Genomic DNA, 22,457 nt, shown 5'->3' with positions numbered 1-22,457 from the left:
TGTACAAAATTGGAGTTTTTCAAACACTAAACATAGATGAACAACACGTCAGGATTAGGATTTATCAAATTTATTTAATTTTAATAAATTTTCATTTTAAATTTATTGAATTTTATTTTTACAGTATGACATTGTGATATTTTTATATCTAGTAGTGTTAGATTCAAGTAAATTTTAAAACTAACTGCTTTTGCATGTGATTTGTAATTATTGCCCAATTTGCTTATGGATGCTGATTTGCATGTCATTATGGATGCGGATTTGCATGTCAGTTTCGTGAATTCTTTTTAACACAAATCTTTTTACATTTTGAATTGATTGTAAATCAATCAGAAATATTGTTTACTTTTATAACAAAAATGTCCTCATTTTTGTCATTTTTCGCGCAAAAACAATATTTCATTGCTAAATTGCGTTTATATGGAATGTCTAACGTGGGGTTTTTGTACGCTTCCATCTTCTATTATTAATAATTTTCAGTCTGACAACACCGCTCGAAATACTCTTTTTATTGATCACCGCTCTCATTCACTGTCCACTTAAAAACAACCCCATGAGATCGTCCCAGACTTGTACTCAGATTTCTTGAAGTTCCATTTTATATGCGCATTACATCCCATTTCAATGACTGAATCAGCCATAAATGCCCATGGAAATGTGAAATCATTTGCAGAATCGCACCCTACACACATTTTCAATTGACTGGTCTCGAGTTAGGCCTATAAAAATGCTATTACAAATATATAAAGTCTTTGCTATACTTCACATAGGTATACGATCAAGATGGCAAGACGATAAAAACTAAATCGCAGCATATTCACAAACTCCCTGGACTCTTCGATAGAAGTGAGACCAACACATATCTGGACCCCGTAGAGGTTTCACGGATTGGAACAATTGGCTTATCCGTTCTGGATGATTTCCTGGAAGAACGGTTGCCAGTAAATAACATCGAATCACAACAAAAGATTTTAGATCGGTTTCACATGAATCAACGCTTTTTAGCGAAATAAATTGATACATTTCAATCTTAGATATATATGGCTCTACAAGACGCATTTCATTGCGTGATCTAACCATGCACTCGGAAATAGAGTGCTTATGCTCAACTAAGAATTATCAAATGTTTTGAAATCTGGCATCGTTCAATTAATTTTCACAACGTTGCTCTGCTAAACAATCTCCGTCGATCATGTTTTTTATATGTATATTTTAGTGCGTTTTAATGCAAAAACCACAAAAAACATGTAAATGTAAGGGTTTGTATTGTGTGAAGCACATCGCAAGAGTAGTGCTAACTATAAGTATTGTTTTGGAGTTATAGAAACCATTATATTAATATTTGTAGTGATTCATTCAAAATTATTCGTAACGAATGAAATGGCTGTGACACAAATCCAGCATAAGTCTTGTCGATTTCAAGTCTAAAGCATTCATGTTATTCTGTCTTCATATATTGATAGTCTGTTCCATTTTTTGAAGACCATGTCAGATTTTCCTTAACGCCATTAATATTATTACTAAATGGAGGTAAATGACAATGCAAATTCATTACTACATTCTCACAAAACAAATTTACATATTTGTATATCGAATCTATCATTATTAACTGAAGTACATAATTCGGTGCAATTGTATCAACTTTTCTAAAATTTTATTACGTCTTTCGATAGTAGGATTTGTGTTTTGTGCGTGCCTGTTCTCAATAAATATTAATAATGAAAAAAAATTATTCTTTATTGATACATGATTTTTCTTCGTTGAGTAGTGCAGTGCTTGGACTAGAAGGACATTTGACGCCCATTGTAACCACTACCCTGCTGAGATTCTCCGGCAGCAATTTCAGTTTCATCCTACCAGAATACCTGTTTTACGTTGAAAGAACTGCGCTGAAGTATTGTCTATTCAAGCCTTTTTTTAACATTTTGATTACGTCGCCATGTGATTTATCCCCTTTCTCTTCAATTGTTTACGGCCTTCACTACAAATTTCAAACCCCGTGCATCGATGATTTCATATTCAAATCTAATATTTTTTCTTATATCAATTGAATATTGTAATTGTAATTTTGAAATGGCAAACTATTCGGGTGCCTTCTCTTTGCAAAGCGTGATGTATTCGTGTTTGTTCTTCGCTTGGCGTGTATAATAAAATAAAAAAATACAATACACTACAGCTCGAATTTATTTTATGAGATGTTAAACCATCTGCCACAGACGTTTATGAATTTTATAAAGTTAATAAAAACACCCACTCGTCCTTTTTATTATTTACCTACGATTTATTTATAGATTTTAACAACGATATCTAACCAGCAATTATGCTCTTGAAAAAAAGAGAAATTTAAACGTTCAGTCAGCTTTGGAGAAATCAATCTTTTATGTTAGAATTTTTCGATTGGTATTGCTGATATTCCTAGCAGTACTATCCTTAAATGATGCAAAAAATAAACCATGCCTTGACAACAATTTCTCATGTTAGCAATAAATCTTAAATAAATTCATAATAAATATTTCGAATCCAATTTTTGTTCAGTCAATGTTCAAATGTCAATAATGCGGTCTGTTCAGTTTCCGAGTAGATATTTTAACTTCTATATTTTTTACGATCCGTTTTGTAGAAAATAGGCCATGTTATTGTGGAAAGTGTTCGAGTTTTGTATTAAATTCAATAAAAAAAGTTGTTAATAAGGTGTGTTAAATGAGGTAAAACAAACCTGGTTAAGATATAGTGAGAACTGGTTTTATAAAAAAAAAACTGTAAGTCCAACAGGACTTTTTGAACAACCCACACTGCAAGTGAGGGTTCTATCTGCAAAATTTATAGGATCTGGTAACTGATAATACTCGAACACGAATCATGGGATTCGAACAATGTATCCAGGCAACCAATGTCTGTTATCGAGCTTACTTAGTAATGATACACGTATACAACTAAATGGAAGCAGACGATACGGTTTAGCGAACGTTACATTGCTCTGATGAAATGAGTTTGTATATACGTTGGTTGGAAACTATGGTCGTTTGCGTTTTCCCATTTTAAAGGCAATTTTGCGCGCACACACTCGGAATATTACCACACATCTAAAAATGTTGTTTGACACTCTGGGCCTGTCCGAGCCGTCAATAAGCTATAAACAATTGAAATTTATTTTCTTCCTATATGCTATTCTTGCTCCCTTAAAACGAAAGTATATAGATAAATAACAAATACAGGTGTGTTAAATGCAAGACAAAAGTGGGACAAGCAGAGCAAGTGTGAGACAAGCAAGACTCGTTTGATTTGTTCAGGACGACCTTGTGACAAACAATTTGATGTATCTAGGTGTCATGTTGGATTTTTTCATTATATTTGTTCAATTGCGCCGTTAGAGCGATACGCGACCTGTTCCTATGACTACAAGATTTCATAATACATTTGGGCGATTCTAGGCCGTCGATAGACGCCTAATCTAAATTGATATTGCGTGCGGTTTCCATATTTGCGTGACTCTCGGATTATGTTTAACATAATTTCTTGGTTTGTTCTATATTCCATTTAAGGTTATCGGCCACAAAATCGATTAAAATTTGCTTCAAAATTTATCATATATGTTACTGGTATTTTGTTGTTATTGCAGCCAGAAACTGTTTCTGTGTATTTTGATCACCTGTACAATGTTAACGGCACTTGCTACTGTCAAATGATACATTAATACATACAACAGGCACGCATTTTATCAATATCCCTTGTTTGATTTACTGCGAAAAATGTATAATTTACCTTTTTCATAATATTAATGAACGATACATCACGATTTGTCAGCATTATTGCGAAATATTTACCACACTAGAATAATTATCGATTGTAAATCAAATAAGGCAAAATACTGGTAGATACTATTTTAAAACCGTTCTGGAATTTAATTTTAAAAAAGAAAGTAGAAGTGATAATTGTTTGAAGAATTAACTCCTTGAAAGATAACCAATTTATTAATATTGATTATTCATTATTTTAGGCATTACTCAGCACAATTATCACAATTACTCGAAAAAATTATTATTCATTTTCTGGAATTCTATTAGTATTCCATCCAATGATCCGAGAGCTTTCATTTCACACCGGAATATTCGACACGGAAGGATCACAACATAATTATGGTAAATATTGCAACTCCATGAAAACTCTTGCATAAGAATCTTAGATATGTTGTCTATACCCCCATGATATGAATTTATCAGTGAATGTTCGCACAAAGCCATATTAGGAAAGAAGTTGCAAACGACCCAGGTGTACAATTGTTTGTTTTAGCTAATTCAAAATGAACATATTACTTCATTAATAAACTGATCAAACAATTTCTCTGATCAAAATTTGCTACTCCCTTAGTGTGTGTAGCAGGTTAGGGTTAGGCCATAATTTTATTCCGATTTTCCTTATTTTAGTTCTATTACGAGTTCGGGGATAGTTTGTGCTAGCCACGTGGACATACTCCCTGCCCGTAGGTTTGGTACACACACTTCTGGAACGCCCAAAATTGTGAGATCAGCACCTTTCTATGTTTTGAGGAAAACTAGGTGTTGATTCATTTTACTCTGTATTGCTAAACACGACTCCTCCCACTCTTTCTCTCTACTGGTTCATCCTTGCAAAAATCACATCATCCGATTTGTGGTAAATTAATCCCACGATTGAATGCTTTAGAGTTAGACGACTAATGGTTGGTGCAAAAAACCCGTTGGTAGGATATAAAAAACCACCCTATGTTCTGCATCGATGGTTTGTCCTTTCTCGATAAACTCCACGTACACGGTCATGAGTTACATAATGACTACATAAAGCATGACTTGTTGCCTAAAATTTTAGTGCTTTAAATTATATCTAATGTTGCATATGCAGATTCGCCCAAAGTCTAAGAGTATCGCGTTTGCACCAAATTTTGTTGAAATACCATAATTAATTAACGCAAAAAAAATATAACACGAAGAAATTTGCTCTTACTTTATATCATTTTATCTTATGGGTTTTACGAATATTGTGGCATATCGGAAGTGCCTTCGAGTTGAATATGGACCTATGTAGCACTCGTATTCGCTTGGTTATATTCTGTATCAGTATGCATACTTGATTTAGCAATGGCGGTATTGTTGAAAAAAAATATATTTATATATATATATATGTACGCCCACTTCACAATAGAGAATATAGAGTAAAACAACGAAGACAAGACATTCCTTTATCTGTTTATCATGTATTTTCCTATAATTTTCGGTTGAAAAAATTTTAAGTATTTGTCAAATATTTGAATAATCGGCCAAACCACATTTTAAATTTCATTTTTGATATTTGCCCGATCAAAAATTGTCAGATACAATAGTTGTATATACATTTAATGATTCAGGCCATATGCCACACAATCGATGGACACGGGGTTGTGTCTACTTTTTTTTAGCTGATCTCTATTCATTTGCCACTTGGAATTCTTGGCATTTTCGGGTTTCTCGTTTGATCTCGAAGTCCACTCTTCTCTGGAAAATGTCAACCAGAAATTGACTGGATTAAATGGGAACACTCATTTATTGCCGCGCATAAATACAAACACCATTATTCCAATTACTAAGTTCTGTTGTTGTGTTTAATTAAAGCAAAGTCTTGATTAAAACATAGAAATGAAAAATTCATATTAACCCAATTTTTCGTACTGGAACATTAAAATTTACCCATCAAATTGCTGCTAATCGGAACTCGCATTTTCGCTTGTTGTTTTTGTTTAAAACACAATCGTAACCTTTGGCGTGCTGTTTTTTCCTGTTATGACGGAAAATAGGTTCTGTAGATAGGATTTTGTACGAAGCCCTGATTTTACCTAGAAGATTTTATCTAGAAAGCGATGTTCATGGGAAAATTGTTGACTCTATTTCTAAATCGGAGTACTGATACTTTCCTATTTTGAATCACCATACTGGTTTTCTGGTCAGATGGACATTCATATCGTTTTCCGGTATTTTTTATCCAGCATGTCAGACATGCCATCGAAATAGTTCATCCTGAAAGTGACTTGGAAGTGCAAACTTCCATATGTACGTGCAAGATTGCATTAGCTGACATAGATGTTTCTAATTTGTTAAGTCGTATGAAATAGGTCGAAAGATTAAATTTGCATTATTAAACACTCTTTATAAGTCATTGTGTTGTCACAATTAATCAAAAAATTAATTTTTAAACAACCCCATGTGAACCTCACTTAAACCACGTGATTGTTCATTTCTCATCATTGTCGTAAACTGCCTATCTTATTCGAGAAAGTCTGATATTGATCAGACGAAACGTTGAAAAATTTGTGAAAGTGTCATGCAAAATCACCGAATATAGCAGCTACACCGTTCTAGTAGCCAGTGCATACGGATTCGCTATAACATAGGCAGCAAAGGAGCGGTTATTACAACACTCTGTCAAATAAGCCCTATAAACACTATACAATCCAAACATATGACGTTATAACTATGATGTCACTATTGCGCCATACCACGTGATACCATCTTGTGTTTCTAATTAATTTTTCATGTCTTTATGATGTCATAGTCAAAATAAACTCCAATCAAAATTTTAATCCTTTAATGATGATCAATTACATAGATTTAGCGGAGGGAGCAAATAACAAAAATTCGCAACGAAGCATCGTCCATATAAGGTTCGCACTTGGCTAAATATTTGATTGGATATCTCGAATTCCTCAGCATAATAATTTTCTGTCCGCGTTACCGTTCACAACCACTGTGACTGCTAATTATTTCAATTTTTATAAATTCAATAATTGTACGTGTTGGAATTTCAGTTTCGTGTTTGCGCAAAGATAGCACAGTAGCGAGTTAGCAAGAATCCAATTATAATTCTGATAAAATGGAATGTATGTACCACGATGTAGTGATTGATATATATCATTTTGTAGTAATTACGATCACGAGTCTTTATTTTACACATTGTGACATTTTATATTTTTCTTTTTTGGGTAATATTGGTGTATATAATAGGATCTAAAAATGAGGAGGCCATTGATTAAATTGAATAAAAAAGACAATGACGACACCAAATTATGGCGTCATAATATAAATAAAAGCGTCAATGACTTAGCTAAATTATGACGTCGTAAAACTGTTTTGAGTTCTGATGAAGCATTTCTCAATATTCTACCAATTCGAAGGTAATAATAATATTTATATAATATTTGCAATCACACTGCAAGGTGATTTCCACATTCAGGCGAGTTCCTTTAACCCCAGTGAAAGCAAACATCTATAAACACAACGATGTTGAAAGAAAGATTGAACAAAAGAGATCTTAGTTTGACTACATCTATGAAAAAACGTTTCTTGCTAATAATAAATCATGCAGTGACGGAGTGTTAGGTATCTGATAAAATGTCGGATACCGGATATTGAAGATAGCAGATGACCCGGCTGAGTACATTTTTAAATATGATACTTGGAAGTCAAAATATCACATTAACTTGTAAATTTATCAGGTCCCACGCTGTTGAAGTGATCCACCTACTTACCCTAAGGCGAATTGCCGGTTGAGTATTTCGTCAAATCTTTTAGATGTATTTTATTCATACTACACTTGGTTATCTTTATATGGACATTCAAGCTGCCGAACCAAGCCGTTAATCGCATCGAATCGACTTCAGCATTTGTTAAAGCTGTGTGCTTTGTGATAAATATATTCAGCAATTTAAATAATAATGGTTACACCTATTAGTGTATATATATTTTAAACGTCAGTTTTTACATGTTTTTATTTTATACGTAACATTTTCAGTATGATCAAGGCTCTGTGCATGCAAGCAAGGTAAGAATTTATCTCCTGATCGAGGTTGTGGGAATTGGTATTGAACTAATATCTTCAACCAGCGATGCCTGCCTGCACGCTAACGCTCCAACCACTAAAATCCAATTTTTCATTTCTTCCATTAGAGTTGTGCGTCAGAAAAGAAATTCAGTATAAATTTTGATTATATAAATTTAGCGGGACACGATATGGGCTTGGGTCGAGAATAATGCAACTTCAATCAAACAAAGAAGAACACCACCGCTTGAAGACTTTCAGTTTGGAACCGTACCGTATTTTGTAACCTACAAGTTCCTAATTGTATACGAAGTCTTTCCTTTTGTATATATTATCGAAACAATAACAGAAAGATGAAATTTTGAATTTGATATGAACAGGGATTCGCCTACATACAGCATATATTACCTTGTTTTTCAGCCTACTTGCATCACAGTTTGACGTGTTTCAGACTACAATTCGGTGTAATGAAATTTTCAAATTTTAATTGTATATGCCAGTTTGATTTCCATATTCAGTTGTTCAAATAAGTTAGTATGATCAATCAGGGGATTTTGTTTCACTACAAGCAAAATGGAAAGTTCAATTGTATTCCATTTCTAGTACCTGACTAACGACGAAAGTTCAAACAACATAGAAGTAAAAAATCGTGGTCTGTAATTTCGCCTAAACTAACTGGTCACTTATTGTGAGTTCATTTTATTGCACTTGCAACCTGCCTTTACAACAGAAACAACAAAGCAGATCTTAAATATATTCTTACATAACTTATATATATTTGATTGACCTACAAGTTTGCTGAACATGATTTAGATGGATTTGTGAAAACCCTTGTTAAATACCATTTAATTATCATTGTTCAGTTACTTGCTATTTTATGTCTTTATTATCCTGGAATACACTAATAATTAAGAACTATTATTTACTCCCTTGCTTAGGATCAATTCACCTTATCACCCATCCAAATAAACGAACCGAAGAATTATGTGTTTATCCTATATACAAATTTGTCAGTTCTTATTTCCCAAATACGATTTTTGTAGATATAAAATAATTCTTACGATAACATAAACTTTTATCACCACAATATTTTGTAGCCTAGAGAACACCAACAAATACATCGACATAAACAAGCCTAATTTTTAGATAAAATCACCTAGTCATACTAAAACACTATATGCTAATATTAGATGTTATTGTGTTGAATGTTGGTGTTGTATTGAAAACCATGTCAAAATTGGGGTGTGTATTACGCTATATATCGAAAAGCTTTTATGCGAACATGATTCATAAGATCCTATTTTTTAATTTGAACCCAGAAAAAAACCTTGTGTTCCCTTGTGTTGTAGAGTTTATTTACTGTGAAATCCCATTAGTTACATATTTAATTTATGAAAATTGTAGAGAAAATAATAAGACTTTTGAAAAAATCAAGTTCGTGTGTATAATAAGTATAACAATGAGACCTGAATGTTTTTGGCAGCATTTGTCAAATCTTTTTTTGGAAACTCGTTTTATTGGAAAAATTCTGCTCGTAAAATAATTCAACCCTCGGTGGTTGCCATTTTCAGTTTGATCATAACATTGAGTATTCTTCAAAGTATAAATGGTCCTGACTTTTTTTTCTCATTTTTATACCTTCTGTCAAAACCTGTCCTAAAAATGGAAATATATATATTGTATTTTTTGATATATATTGAGCAATAATATTATGTAATTAATCAATAAATATTTCGATGTCATATAAAGGTTAGTATCACAATATGTATTGTCCGATAATATTGGAGGGAATTTTTTTGACTGCAACTTCCACTAAAATGATTATTTAAAAATACAGTTCCAGCTGTATATTACGTGATGATATACGTATACTGTACATGCGACTAATCTACACCAAACGGTTATTTCCCTCAATTAAGTGCAATAAGTATGGTTGTATTAATAGATATGGTAAATATACATACGACAGAATTCTTGGAACAAAAATTAGAATAACATGCAAGGATAATATTCAAAAAGTGCAGTTAATATTTATAAAAATGTACTTATTCGTGTTCTGAGCCAATTGTTTTTCTAAAACATTTTTTCAATAGAAATATATCTGTGATATTTATTGCATTTGGTATGGACTACTTTAATTCCATGGAGATAAAGTACACTTTATCCCATCTTATCACGATTGTAGTCGTAATACTGTCTTCATGCGATATTGCTAATTTAGGAATAATCCTAGACTTCCGAAACTGTATTCTCAAAGCAAAATCAAAGCATGCAAAATATCTTAACTTGGACAATCACAGAATAATTGGTTTGGTGCTTCTTTAGTCGGTTTTTCAGTTTGTTAATCCCCTTGGTAGTTTTGCGTAAGGGGACGACCATGAGCTAAACACTCCTCTATCGAAAATAAATCCAAACCTAAAGGGAGCGCGATTTGAAGGATCCATCAGGTCATATCTAGTGGGTCCGGCATCTTCATCCAGTGTCTTGGGACGCTGCTCAATAGTCCTCCAGTTAGTCATGTAAATAGTTTGGAAAACTATGTTTTTATGATAACATAAACGATCAGATTTGAATAAGGACGATTTTTAGTGAAAAAGTGCATTTCATTACAAAGCGTTGTGCTGGTATTTATTTGGTTATTTCAACTCCAAAGCTTTTTTCGTTTGTGACATGGTTCGATATTAACCACAACTGAGCTTCTACCAAGTTTGGAGCGCGTGTGAATGCCGTTTGAAAATTGCGTTCGAGGCCCATGTATACTGACCAATTCTTCCTATCAATTCTGGCATCGCATGGCAGGCTAATCTAATGAATATTACGTTGCAGTCAATAACGTGACAACAATAGGCTATTTTTGTTTGGCGATTTGCACAGTAGATAAAATGCAGTTGACCAAACTTTGAAAGAATGCGTTTGCATTTAACGAATCGATTAATAAAGTTGGCAAATTTCCTTAACAAAGAAAAGCGCGAACGGGCCGGACTGTCGATAGCAATCATAATGATCGCAAATCACCAAAACTATCAAGAAAAAGATTTGTTTTTCTTACGGAAGCTACCGGTCATTTTCTATTTTGGTTTGCGGTTCATTGGTGGATTTAAGCGCAAATTGCCGGTCTCATTTTGCTGTTGATATAAACGCTACACACTCATTACTGCTTGTGACGTATTTGGCCTTAAAAATACTACTTATATGATAGTTTTGTGAAAATTTTCAGTTTTTTATTGCAATTCAATATAGCAGTAGCACTACACTATCTGTTCGCCTATTCTCTCTATTGTAATGTACGGAAATTAGCTATTTGTTTATATTTATTTAAATTTCTCCAAATATTGGTCAAGTATTTTGCAAGTCATGTAACCTAAATCTTTCATTATTCTGTGGATGTCAGGGTTAACACTAATGGTTTTTGAAATAAACTAATAGGTATATGTTGCCAAAATTAATTTAACAAATTGAAATAAACTGAAATACACGATATCGATATCACGTATTAGATCGATTTTTATCGTCTGGAATATACCACATAAAAATCCTAATTTGAATTTAGTGATTGAAAATAAATATTTTGAAAGCCACAAAATCGGGTGTACGCGGACATTGTAACGTTAATGAACGTTCTTCCTCAAAAATATATTCAGAAAAATATTTTTTTTTTTCGTCATACGGATTGAGTCAATAGTTGGAAATGGAGGTCTCTTAAGGTTTTTCAAGAAAACTAAAGTGTGGAAGCCAAGTAGAACCAACAAATCTTTTTGGTCCAGATCAGTGGTCTCAACCTTTTTTCTTCTGTGGCCCACTTTCGTTTTACCAGAAATTTTGTGGTTCTACAACAAAACTACAAGAAAAACTAAAAATTCTTCTCGCAAATATAAGCACTTCCCCTAAATAATTGAATTGAAAATGACCAATCAACAGCGAAAAACAGCATTATCATATTTCATTTCTATAATACAATTTTTAACAGATTTGTGTGCCCACCTGAAAATGTTTCGTCTCCCAACAGTAAGCTATGGCCTACTGGTTGAGAACCGGTGGTTTGAACTTCATAAAGATTAAATTATAAATTCCCGATTTCGACCTGCGTGGCACATTTTTCTCAGAAATCCTTTGTTTCATAATGCCAAATGCAATCAATTCTATTCGATATTCATTCAAGCCGTCCGGGATACCTATATGGAAATCCAATCGTGTTTATTCTGAATTCAAAAATATATTTTTTGAATTTTGACCTATAGTTGTGTCGGGTTTAGTCAAGTTCATGCCAAAGTGAGTTCATTTATAGCAGTTGTAGTATAGAAACTGCTTATCGTTGTTGAATTATTCGCTCTTCTGAATATTGAAGTCATTCTAAGTCCCGTGGTGGCCTAGCAGATGAAGCATCAGACTTAACTGTGTTGGCATCGCAGATTACACATATTGAGTTCAAATTCCATACCCTTCTTGCAAGGGGATAATAAACTGGAAACCGAAACCCCTTTCAAATAATAAGTAGCTGCTTACATAACATTAAATATCTGAGGCAACTTGCATAGTGCCTTGTTTAGAGCGAAGAGCGTGGATAGGCGTCGGTTTTACCTTTGTCAACCGTGGATCGAACAATAATTGACAAATGATCTGCAGATCAAATCAATGGTATAATTAATAGAATGTTGACAGCCTTTTAATTGTTTTTAATGATTTTAAGCCGATATGAATTGAATATATATGTTGCCGTCTAATTTCATCTGTCGGATTACATCGAACAAACTAATAACAAGATTCGATCGTGATGATATATTCAATATTATTGCAGGTGCAGGTGACAGGGTATCGATTTTATATACAAAAATGAATAAAAATACAAGACGTCATTAAATATTATTATCAATTTTTTTGAAAATTGAAAAAGGGGCTTTGTGGTATATGGCTAGAATAAATCTATCAATCAGTTTTTAGAAAAAATATTTTAATAAATTTTACTCGTATCAAAGTACTGATGTGTTTTACAAAAGAATCGTGCGCTCGAACCACCAAATTTTACGTGAATCCGTCTTCCAACGTTTAGTCCAACCATCTGCCTAAAATTTGATACCTAATCTAAGCCAGGACGTGGAATAAAATACAAATTTACATAAAAGCAATAGGCTTCATTTTGACTGTTCGCGGAAAGAGTCTTCGCGCAAAAAGACTATTCCAGATTTTATTGAACTCCGTATTATTTGGAATCCTGTTACTTTGAATCTCATAGAGCCAAACGCAAATATGGGCGTGTCCCGTACTTATGAGGGCGTGATCAACCGTGCCCGTCATCAGCTGAGGTTCCTTAAAAACTGTATGACTAATGACATAACGCATTAGACATGTTGAGTTTTTAACCAAACAAAGCAATAAACTCCATGCGTAATATCACTCATAAGTTTTGTTCCAAAAGCATATGTAAGTTATTTCTGAAACAATACTATAAAAAATGTTATAAAACAACTTTACTTTATACGTTTTTGTGATGCTCTTATAGGTTCCATTGGTAGAGATAAATCATTGGCCAATTATGGTGGGTTTGTATCATTCCATGCATGATCATTATATAATGAAATTTGTAAATATGGTCCACCCGTGAGCAAAACATCGATATGAATTCAAAATTTCGAAAGCACGAAATGCACGAAATCATTCTCATTTATGCAATGGCTATATGACTACTGCCCCTAACCGCCAAAATTTTCCTTATGTGTCAATAGAAGCTTTCTAAAGTACAAGTGAATATTAATAGACTTCGATTGTTTTTTCCGGTGTACATTGTGATGTCACAGAGGATAATTGCCTTCTTTAAATTGTTCTCCCGCCAAAATACGCTTAATAATACCCTAGTACTCTTATAAATGTAAATGAATTTGCTTAAGTATAGCTTTTCGGATTTAAATTAAATGAATAGGTTTGAAATTTTGATAAACGAAGCATTAAATTACCACCTGGGAGCTATCAAGCGTATTAACAGATGATAAATCATGGCCTTTCGGGTTGTTTTGACCGAAAAGGGATCTATTTAATCTATCTTAAGTGATGGAAAATACAGCAATTTTGTGTCCATATTTTGTTCTTTCCTAGCCTTGAATTGGGTTTTCAATTCTAAGCGTTCACAAAATAGCTAAAATCGAAAACCACGATAATTCTATAATTAAGATAGCTGCATTGAATAAATCTAGTGGTCATCATCAAACAAGGATAAAATCATGATTTTATTGGGTGGGCAATACAGAGTTATAGGGGCAAAGGGCATTGGAGATTTTTTCATCCATAATCCCATACGCCCAAATTTCAATTGCAGTGCAATTATGCACTGTATTTGTAATGATCCTAAACTCCGGGTCGATTGCCAATGCAAATATTTTCATCATTGTGTGTTGTCGCGTTAAATGTACATGTTCCCCATTTATTGATATTTAATCCGCAGTCGAGAGTTAGAGAAGCCTCAAAACTTTGCTCAATTTTGAGCTCAAATCAAAAATAAAGTAAGATAATTCGTGCCAGCGAGTAATCATGTTACCCGCAACATTTTTCTTACTTTAGATGGGATATTTACATACACCATCAAATAGTATTGCTATTTGTTTAATATTGATTTATCATTCTGACCTCTTTCGGCCCCAAAATATGCCATCAATATTCAAACGGTTTATTACATTTTTATACTTCCTTATCGCCATGTCCAATTCATCTTCAATTTTAATATTAAATAATTTCTGACCAGCTCATTTTATCAAACCGGAAAGATCCTAAATTATGTCATAATTAATATAATCTATTCTTTATAATTAATACAGAGAAGGAACTGCCATCGGATAACGTTTTGTCTATTTAAAACTCGCAGTTTGTTAATCATACGTTCTACTCGGCAAATAAGTGAAATTACTCAATAATTCATTTCATTACTTTCTATCCGCAACCGAAAAGATTCTTATCCAACAAGAGAGCGAAATGACCCACAAGTTAGCACGTTTGATCAACTCTTGTATTGTCGCATATGTTAAAGATTTCGCTTTCCGATACTCTTGTGTATTAACTAGGATAGGATGTGTCGAACAAGAAAATTTAATCCTAAGTGATTCAAGAGTCATTTATTAATTTCATATTTAATTCATTAAATTCTTTGGAAAATGGGATTGAATTAGCGAATGAAAATGATAAGAATGATAGCCTTGTTTGGATGATTTTGTTATATACTTGCTTCTCAACACTATCAAGTTTTTTTTTGGAATATACTAAAACTGAATGAATATGAAGTAAATGACTGGGCATTTCGAGTATTGTTTAATCATTGGATTTTCGGTCTTTTGTCAGTTTATATGTCTCTTATGAAATTCCCTACAAATCTTCCATATAAACAACCCAGTCCATCAAATCAATACAAAATCATTCTGAATTTGTCAAAGCAATGTAATAAACATCAATTTTCTCTTCAGGGGAAAAAGAAATCAAAATTCATAATGAATATCTATAAAATTGAATTTTAATTATTCATTTCTTATAGATTCTATTTAACAGTCAATATATATCCAATTTGTCAGAGCGTGTCGTCAATAATGAATCAGAAACACCGAATAAATTATAACACAGCCGACCATGCGCTGTTGCTGTAGTACCTTCTAATTAATGGCTTGGCTTTACTCCCAGGTTGGATTTGGCAACCCATTGATTGTATTAACAAGCGAGCAAAATTATGTAACTGGGCATGGATTCAGCTGGAATCACATCTTCCCACAAGATTATAATATTTTGTTATAAATAAATATTTTTCCGTGGCTTTGATTGATTTGAAATATGATATAATTTCAGTAATCTTGCTAATTTTTCTTTGTTATGTAACGCTGTTTTTTTTCTACATTAACAGTGACGTCACTGCATAATTATTTATTTGGATATACCAACAATACCAGCATCTAAGAAGTATGCTTTCTTGTTTTGTTGATTTGAGTTTTTACTCTTTACGCCCATGGGATCACATACCCTTGTTGCTCAGTATTTACATCACAAACAAGCGTCAATCGATGATCAGATAACAAAATATAAAACAGTATTAATTCCGCCTATTTCTGCTTAAAAGCAAGATTGGAATCTTTGCATCGTGTAACCATATTATGAATGCCAAATATAATTGACGTTAAATTTTGGAATGTATTTGTATTTGTTTAAAAATCAATGAAACGGAGAATTGACCTGAAGTTTTGAAATCGCAAGGCCTAATTTCATACGGATTTAGATACTCTTATGATATAGCTAGCACTTAGCTCACCAGAGTTTTATAAATAGAGATAGAGAAATATATGGTACCATTTGAATTGCCTTCTCTGTAGTAGATAATTGGGATGTCACACAGACACATATGCATCCTAAATCGGTAATAGTAACTTTTTCATTTTTCGTATTCGGGTGATATATTCCGCGTTGGGATACTTTTTCCCCAGTCACAGATGGTCGCGGCACAAATTTCGAAGGTTTGGCAATCCAACTCCATTTTTCCACATGGTACGTGACTGATTCTTTCAATTCGGACTGATTCTAATGACTGTCATCTTGGGTATCGATTTCGTGTTTCATGTTCAGTGTAACACTCCCAATACAATGCAATATAAAATTTTCTATGCGGAAATGACGTTTTTGAGCAAGAATCAGCAGCGGTATATGACAAGTATAAATCTTTCATGATTGTGATGTCACACACGAAATGAATGATTCACGAAACACGACATAATGAATAGACTGTGATGTCACCATCACCTGATATTGCGCATTTCGCTGTCATAAAGCAATTTAGTCTTATTTAATTTTCTAAATAGATTACGAAAGAGCCTGGCAAATAAATATTTAACATAATGTCGTTTCATAACTGAAAAGACAAAATCTCAATCTTTTCAAAGAGTTGAAATCCTTTTTATTGACGCCGCTAAACCCGAGCTTCCGGATTTGTTTGTAAGATTATTTTAACGCTGTCCATATACCTCAGAGCTGATGAAAATTTCGAGTCAGACTGAAACAAGACCAACTGTTTCGAGACGGACTTTTGTTGAACAAGGAATCTGATTACAATTGTGTAATAAATACACCATCACACGAGGTTAGTGTGTCAAGAGCCAAATATGAATATACACCGAAAAATCCAGTGCAAAGGTTTTCGCTCGCCCGCGTATGGTTTTGAAACTGGAAATCAAAAATTAACTCCCCTTTGAACAATGCGTTAGTTGGGAACCGATGAGTTCCAAACCGTCACGACATTGCCTTGAACACATAAACTATGTACACTGGCAATCTATAGGTTCGAAGTTCATCTGGACACACCTTATAAGTGACGTTGAATTATTTGATTGACTGGGTCATTTCGCTTCCGGAAATACTTCGGGCTTCCTGTTTCAGGTCGGATTCGAGCATGTAGCAAACTCAATTACAGCATGCTTTTGATACAACACTCGCTTTATGAATCGACTTTGAAACTTCCGAAATATTCGTAGTAATTAGTCTACTTGATAAAATAATCTATTCTATTGATCGACTGGATTACGATATTTATGCTGATCATATATGTATCGCTTGTTGATCACGTTTGAATCATAGTTTCATTCCATGTTTTGTAGCGACTGGCAGTAATGCGGCGGATTCTGCTATTGTTCTTTAAAACACCCATTTACTCGTACTCACGGCGCCTCGTCCTCAGTATGACAATACTTTACTTGAGCTTTAAAAGTTATGAGCTCCTAAAATGCTAAAATGGTTTGCTCTGTTACCAAGGAGATATAAAAAGTAAGGATGAATTGGCAAAAAATTCACGTCTAGACATGGGGCATTTTATTTTTCTTTGTGAAGTGGTTAAAACATAAGTTTATTATATCGTAAAATGCAAAGTCGTCTTTTAACATGACTGTCATCGCAACTATTTCCGACGAGCAACTGAAGCCAAGCATCCGTTTTGTTCTATCGGATATATGGTCGTTTCATTCAAAATTAGGTTACAATTAGCAGCGAATATGCGGTGCTCCCATTTTCTTTGCGTTCACAACCAACTAGAATTTCAAACGAGTTGACTATGCTGTGAAGCCACATAGATATTCATAGCATCATACTGACAAGAATTTATCAATCTCTTGTAAGGGATAACGACGTGTTGGATTTATTACATATAATTTGTTATGCTGTTAGTAAATGCCGGGAAAATTTATAGTAATTTTTAAGTGAAATGATGAGATAAGAGTGGGATCGCTACGGCCCATGTATGGTTCATATCTGACTACCGTCAATGGTGTTCCAAACAGATTGCGAAATAATGTTTTCTTAGCAACCTGAACCAAAATTAAATTGCGTAATATGGAACTCTTCAAAGTACATATAGAGTGAAACCAGGCTTATTCAGTACCACGGTAATCCGTATTCGGTAAAACTGCGTAAAGAGAAAATATGTGTTTTAACTCGATAGCTCGTGAGCGTAAAAGCTTCAAGTACTTCTCACAAGATCGTCGCGAGCCCGGTGCGTGCTCTACAGAGTTAATCCCTTTGGTCAAAATCATCCACCCCTTGTCGACTAGCGGCCATTTAAAAGTGTGTTTGAAGCGCAGAATAGAGAGCGATGGGGTCAAACAGTAAATTGGCTTACGCTTACCAACATACAATGTTAAGAAGAACCATGGAAGTTATGCTGCCATTTTATAGTAATTCAAAATTCTAAAATGAGTACAAGCGATGCGATTCCCCAAGAAACTTACACTTTTTTTTGTTAAATGAGTTTCTCCAAGTTATGATTCGTATTTCCAACGATTCTCTGAAAAGTTCATTTTTTTCATTACGAAAAAATTCTATCCGAGTTAAGTTTTGCAATCTACGGCATGTGATTCAACTATTGAATATTAATTTGAAGTATTTTAAATGGATTCCATCAATACGTTAACAGCGGTGCTGACGTTTATTGGTACACAGCGCATTTAATCATTGTACAGGAATTTCCATTCAATCTTTTGCCACGGTCTTCTTGAAATCTGTACGTGAATCTGGGGGGCGTAGAACTTTGATGACTTATTACGAATATGTCCAGTGGTTTTGTTGGTTATGCTTCTCCATATTCAATCAAATTACTTCCCATTTTTTCGATTTATTTGTGGACCGTTGGATGATGCTTCATCCATTAGAAATTTCATTCGCTTCATGATGACACGTTTTCTGCAGGCTTCATTCGTGCTATGATTAAAACCTGTTGTCCGGTTGCTACAATATGACCTCAAGAAGCGCTTGCAACGTCTATTTTATTTTGTCCACTCATACGCGGATATCGATTTTGTGACGCAACTTGTCTACTCACAAAGGAAAACGTGGTCACTTATTTCTGATTGTGGGTTTTCTCGATTGAGCATGATGACCGTTGTCATTGAAGTAACTTCCTTAATATCGAATTCAATCAGAACTATTTGGGAAAGTTTGCTACTTTCAATATCCAAATTCGGTTGTTCATTGGACGAAGCTATAACTGCCAGTTCAGCGTTCTAGGTATATATATTCTTTGGAAACAAGCACACAGTAATCCAAAGCAAATCTCTAAAATGACAGCATTCTGCGATGATAAGAAAAATATTGATATGTGAGTGAGTGAATGAATAATATGAATTTGCTCTTCTCCCTAATATCATAATGCACCTGGACCCTAAATTGCAAGCAACCGACATTGCTTCAGATACACGCTCTATTTGCTTTCTAGAAAATGTTGCCATCTTGGTGCCGTTTCTGAGTGCTCTAATTTTAATTTTCAATCAATACTCATGCTACATATCATGTTTTGACGGGCTCTCATAATGCACGAATTTTATTCGCATTCGGACAAAGGCGCCATTGTCATCTCATTGATTAAATTCCAGTGACCATACAAATATTCATCAGAATAGTCATCAATCATTGTAAGTGCACGTATTCCAATTGAGTTTTCGAATAGATTGCATATGGTCATTTTCAGTATAGATATATTCGAATATTAGTGTAAATATAAGTATACATATATGAGTGTTTGGCACAAAGTCTTGATTTACACTATGATAATCATACACCATACCATGGGTCTACTAATACAGCATTAAATTAACGAGTACGTACCTTTTTCTCATGGAAGCATCTTGTGATGACATATGGTTGATCGTGTGATTCTTAGATCCGATGGCATATTCTGATTATTATGAGATTATGTGCAACTCAGGCGATGGTGTCTCACATTTGAACCAAGCAATTTATTTAGATTGGCCCTACGAATCGAAATTTTGAGCAATGTGTTATTGTGTAAAACTCACAATCGAAAGGAAAATATAATCTTTTATGTAATTACATAATATTTTCAAATTGCGACTTGTAATTGTATTTATCCTAATAAAAAGATGTATTCTTGCTAGACGTCCCATATCCTTCCTTCGATTTTTATTGGCACAATGACACTTCGAATATAGTGACCGTACATTCGAACCCACGTACATTTGAACCCATGTACATTTGAACCCATGTGTATATCCGCGGGTTCAATCTGCATGCGGGTGCTAAAACCCATGGGTTAGGGTTAGTATGAGTTCAAATATCCGTAAAACAAAAAAAATCTCCGTAGGTACAATAGTATGCAGGTGCATTGTCGTGGGTTCAAATGTACATGGGTTCAAATGTAATGGAACCGTCGAATATACCTTTTGCGATAGCGGTATGGGCCATCTTCTTATAATTTTCAGTCTTGGCCAATGCCTTAAGGCTTTGTATTTCAATTTATTGCAATGTCGTGGAGTACATGGGTGGCTGTCTCAACCTGACGATTACGAGAATGTACGTCCGTTAAACCTAAAATATTGCGAAATGTGAACTGCCAACCATATCGTAAATCATCGTACGCATTTCATTTGGCGTTTGCAAACTCCGTTTGATTCTTATGTTATGAATGATAATTGATCCTAAAATAGTTGCATCCCTACAACGTGGAACAGTTTAGTTACTTGTCACCAACTACCTCCTTCCTTTACACCAAACAATTTTCCTTTTAACCAGCTTGGAAGGTGGCTCAGCAAGTTCAGCACAGTTGGTAACAGTTTTTGGCGGTAAGTTGGTTTAGCTGCATACTCGCGCCATGTTTACCTGTGTCTCGATTTTCTTTTGCTTGTATGTGAAATTTTTGAGGCCAATGTTGTTCAACATACACCTTTTGCAAAGGAATGATTTATCGCTAATTCAGACCAAAAGCGAGTACCCATCCATAAAGTACAGAGGTGGCGTCACTGATTCAGAGCAGGAAAAAATACAAAAGAAGAGCACTCGCTTTATGGATTTGTTGACTAACTTGAAGGCTTTCATCGGATAAACTCGCCAACGAAAATCTGTGCCTTTATTCGTCTGTGTATGGGACTCTTCATGACGCATTCATAATCAATATATTTTAAACGAAGCGCTGTTTTCAGCGTCCCAGAGCAAACAGTATTCCATTCAAGAATGTGTGTCCACAACCAACAAACTAAGCATGTCTGTGGATCTAGCTATATTACAAAAAAAGATTACGCGAATGAGAGAATTATTTGCGGCAATTCGACTTGTAGACCTCTAGGACTTAACGCGGGAATGCAACACAATACCGGTACGGCGCATATTTAATATATTCAAACTTCAGCGTTTTGTGGACACGGTTCAAAGTCAGGCCTTATCGTTCCATTACCTCGGGGACCAAGCAGCTCGTAAACAACTTGTACGGAACGCCGCGAGTTGCGCACAGTCAGAAGACGTCAGCAACGTGTGTGCCTTGGAAAAAGCGCGTTGTTCCAACACCCTACGATTTCCCCAACAGTCCAATATGGTACCGGCTTCGAACAGCATGTTTATTAGAATTATGTAGATTTTAGTTGGCACTAATTTAGAAAATATACATCTTTAATGCATCTGTTCACGCATTATTTGTCATTATAATTTCTACCGGATGTACAAAATAGGTAGCTTATTTTAGCATTCAACTGAGAATTCCACACAACCAAACATTAGCAACTAATCGAACCTTATATTAGAACCAAGTTGATAATACGATTAGAAATGAAATGTTTGTTCAAGTATAACGATTTTTCGTGACTGCGAAGGAAAATATTTAGCTAGGAAATAATTATACGTTGAAACAACGTGATATCAAAAAAAAAACAAGATTGCTCTAAATTAGCTATATATATTTCCGTGCCGGTTTTAGCCTGGAGGCACTGGTGTTTGTTCCGATTGAGATTGAACAGTTACCAACAGCGTAACTGATAGTTTGCGTAACTGAGATCTCTCATTGTGGTATTGTCGCTCGCTCCCCAAGTCCAAGTACAACTTCGCGGAGTTAATTTACGGAAACAATGCGGATATACCACATGCTGCGCCCAGGCCTATCCAAGCATTATTTCGGGGGAACTCAAGCGTACTCGTCGTCGTCGTCAACATAATTTATGTGTACACGGTATGGCCTATCGTGGAGGTTCAAATGCGGAGAATAGCCATAAATGACCATAAACCGCCCTCATAAATTAATCCACAGTTGACTACTAATGACTTCGACAAGGCCTTAATGTCACTTTTCGTATACGTCAAATCGCAAGAAGGTAAAGAAGCTCGTTGTCAGCTCACAAACGGCGAAGTGCTAA

The 22,457-nt window shown here is 34.4% G+C and overlaps 1 protein-coding gene across 2 annotated transcripts in view; it reads left to right on the top strand.

Moving 5' to 3' along the window:
- The window catches only part of LOC120326992 (tRNA (32-2'-O)-methyltransferase regulator THADA-like), a 108,914-nt gene that overhangs the window by 68,214 nt on the left and 18,243 nt on the right, over positions 1-22,457 (top strand). The window contains exon 38 of one of the 2 annotated variants that reach the window (XM_078111476.1): positions 771-2,690. The exons of the other annotated variant lie outside the window; for it this stretch is intronic. Within the exon in view, the coding sequence (XP_077967602.1) occupies positions 771-1,013 (243 nt within the window). The 3' untranslated portion in view covers positions 1,014-2,690. Of the gene's footprint in view, positions 1-770; positions 2,691-22,457 lie in introns of those variants that run through there. 2 annotated transcript variants of the gene reach the window in all.

This window comes from Styela clava, chromosome 4 (genome assembly GCF_964204865.1).
Source record: "Styela clava chromosome 4, kaStyClav1.hap1.2, whole genome shotgun sequence".
In the NCBI taxonomy this organism is placed as follows: Eukaryota; Metazoa; Chordata; class Ascidiacea; order Stolidobranchia; family Styelidae; genus Styela; species Styela clava.
This window is presented reverse-complemented; position numbering and strand designations above follow the sequence as displayed.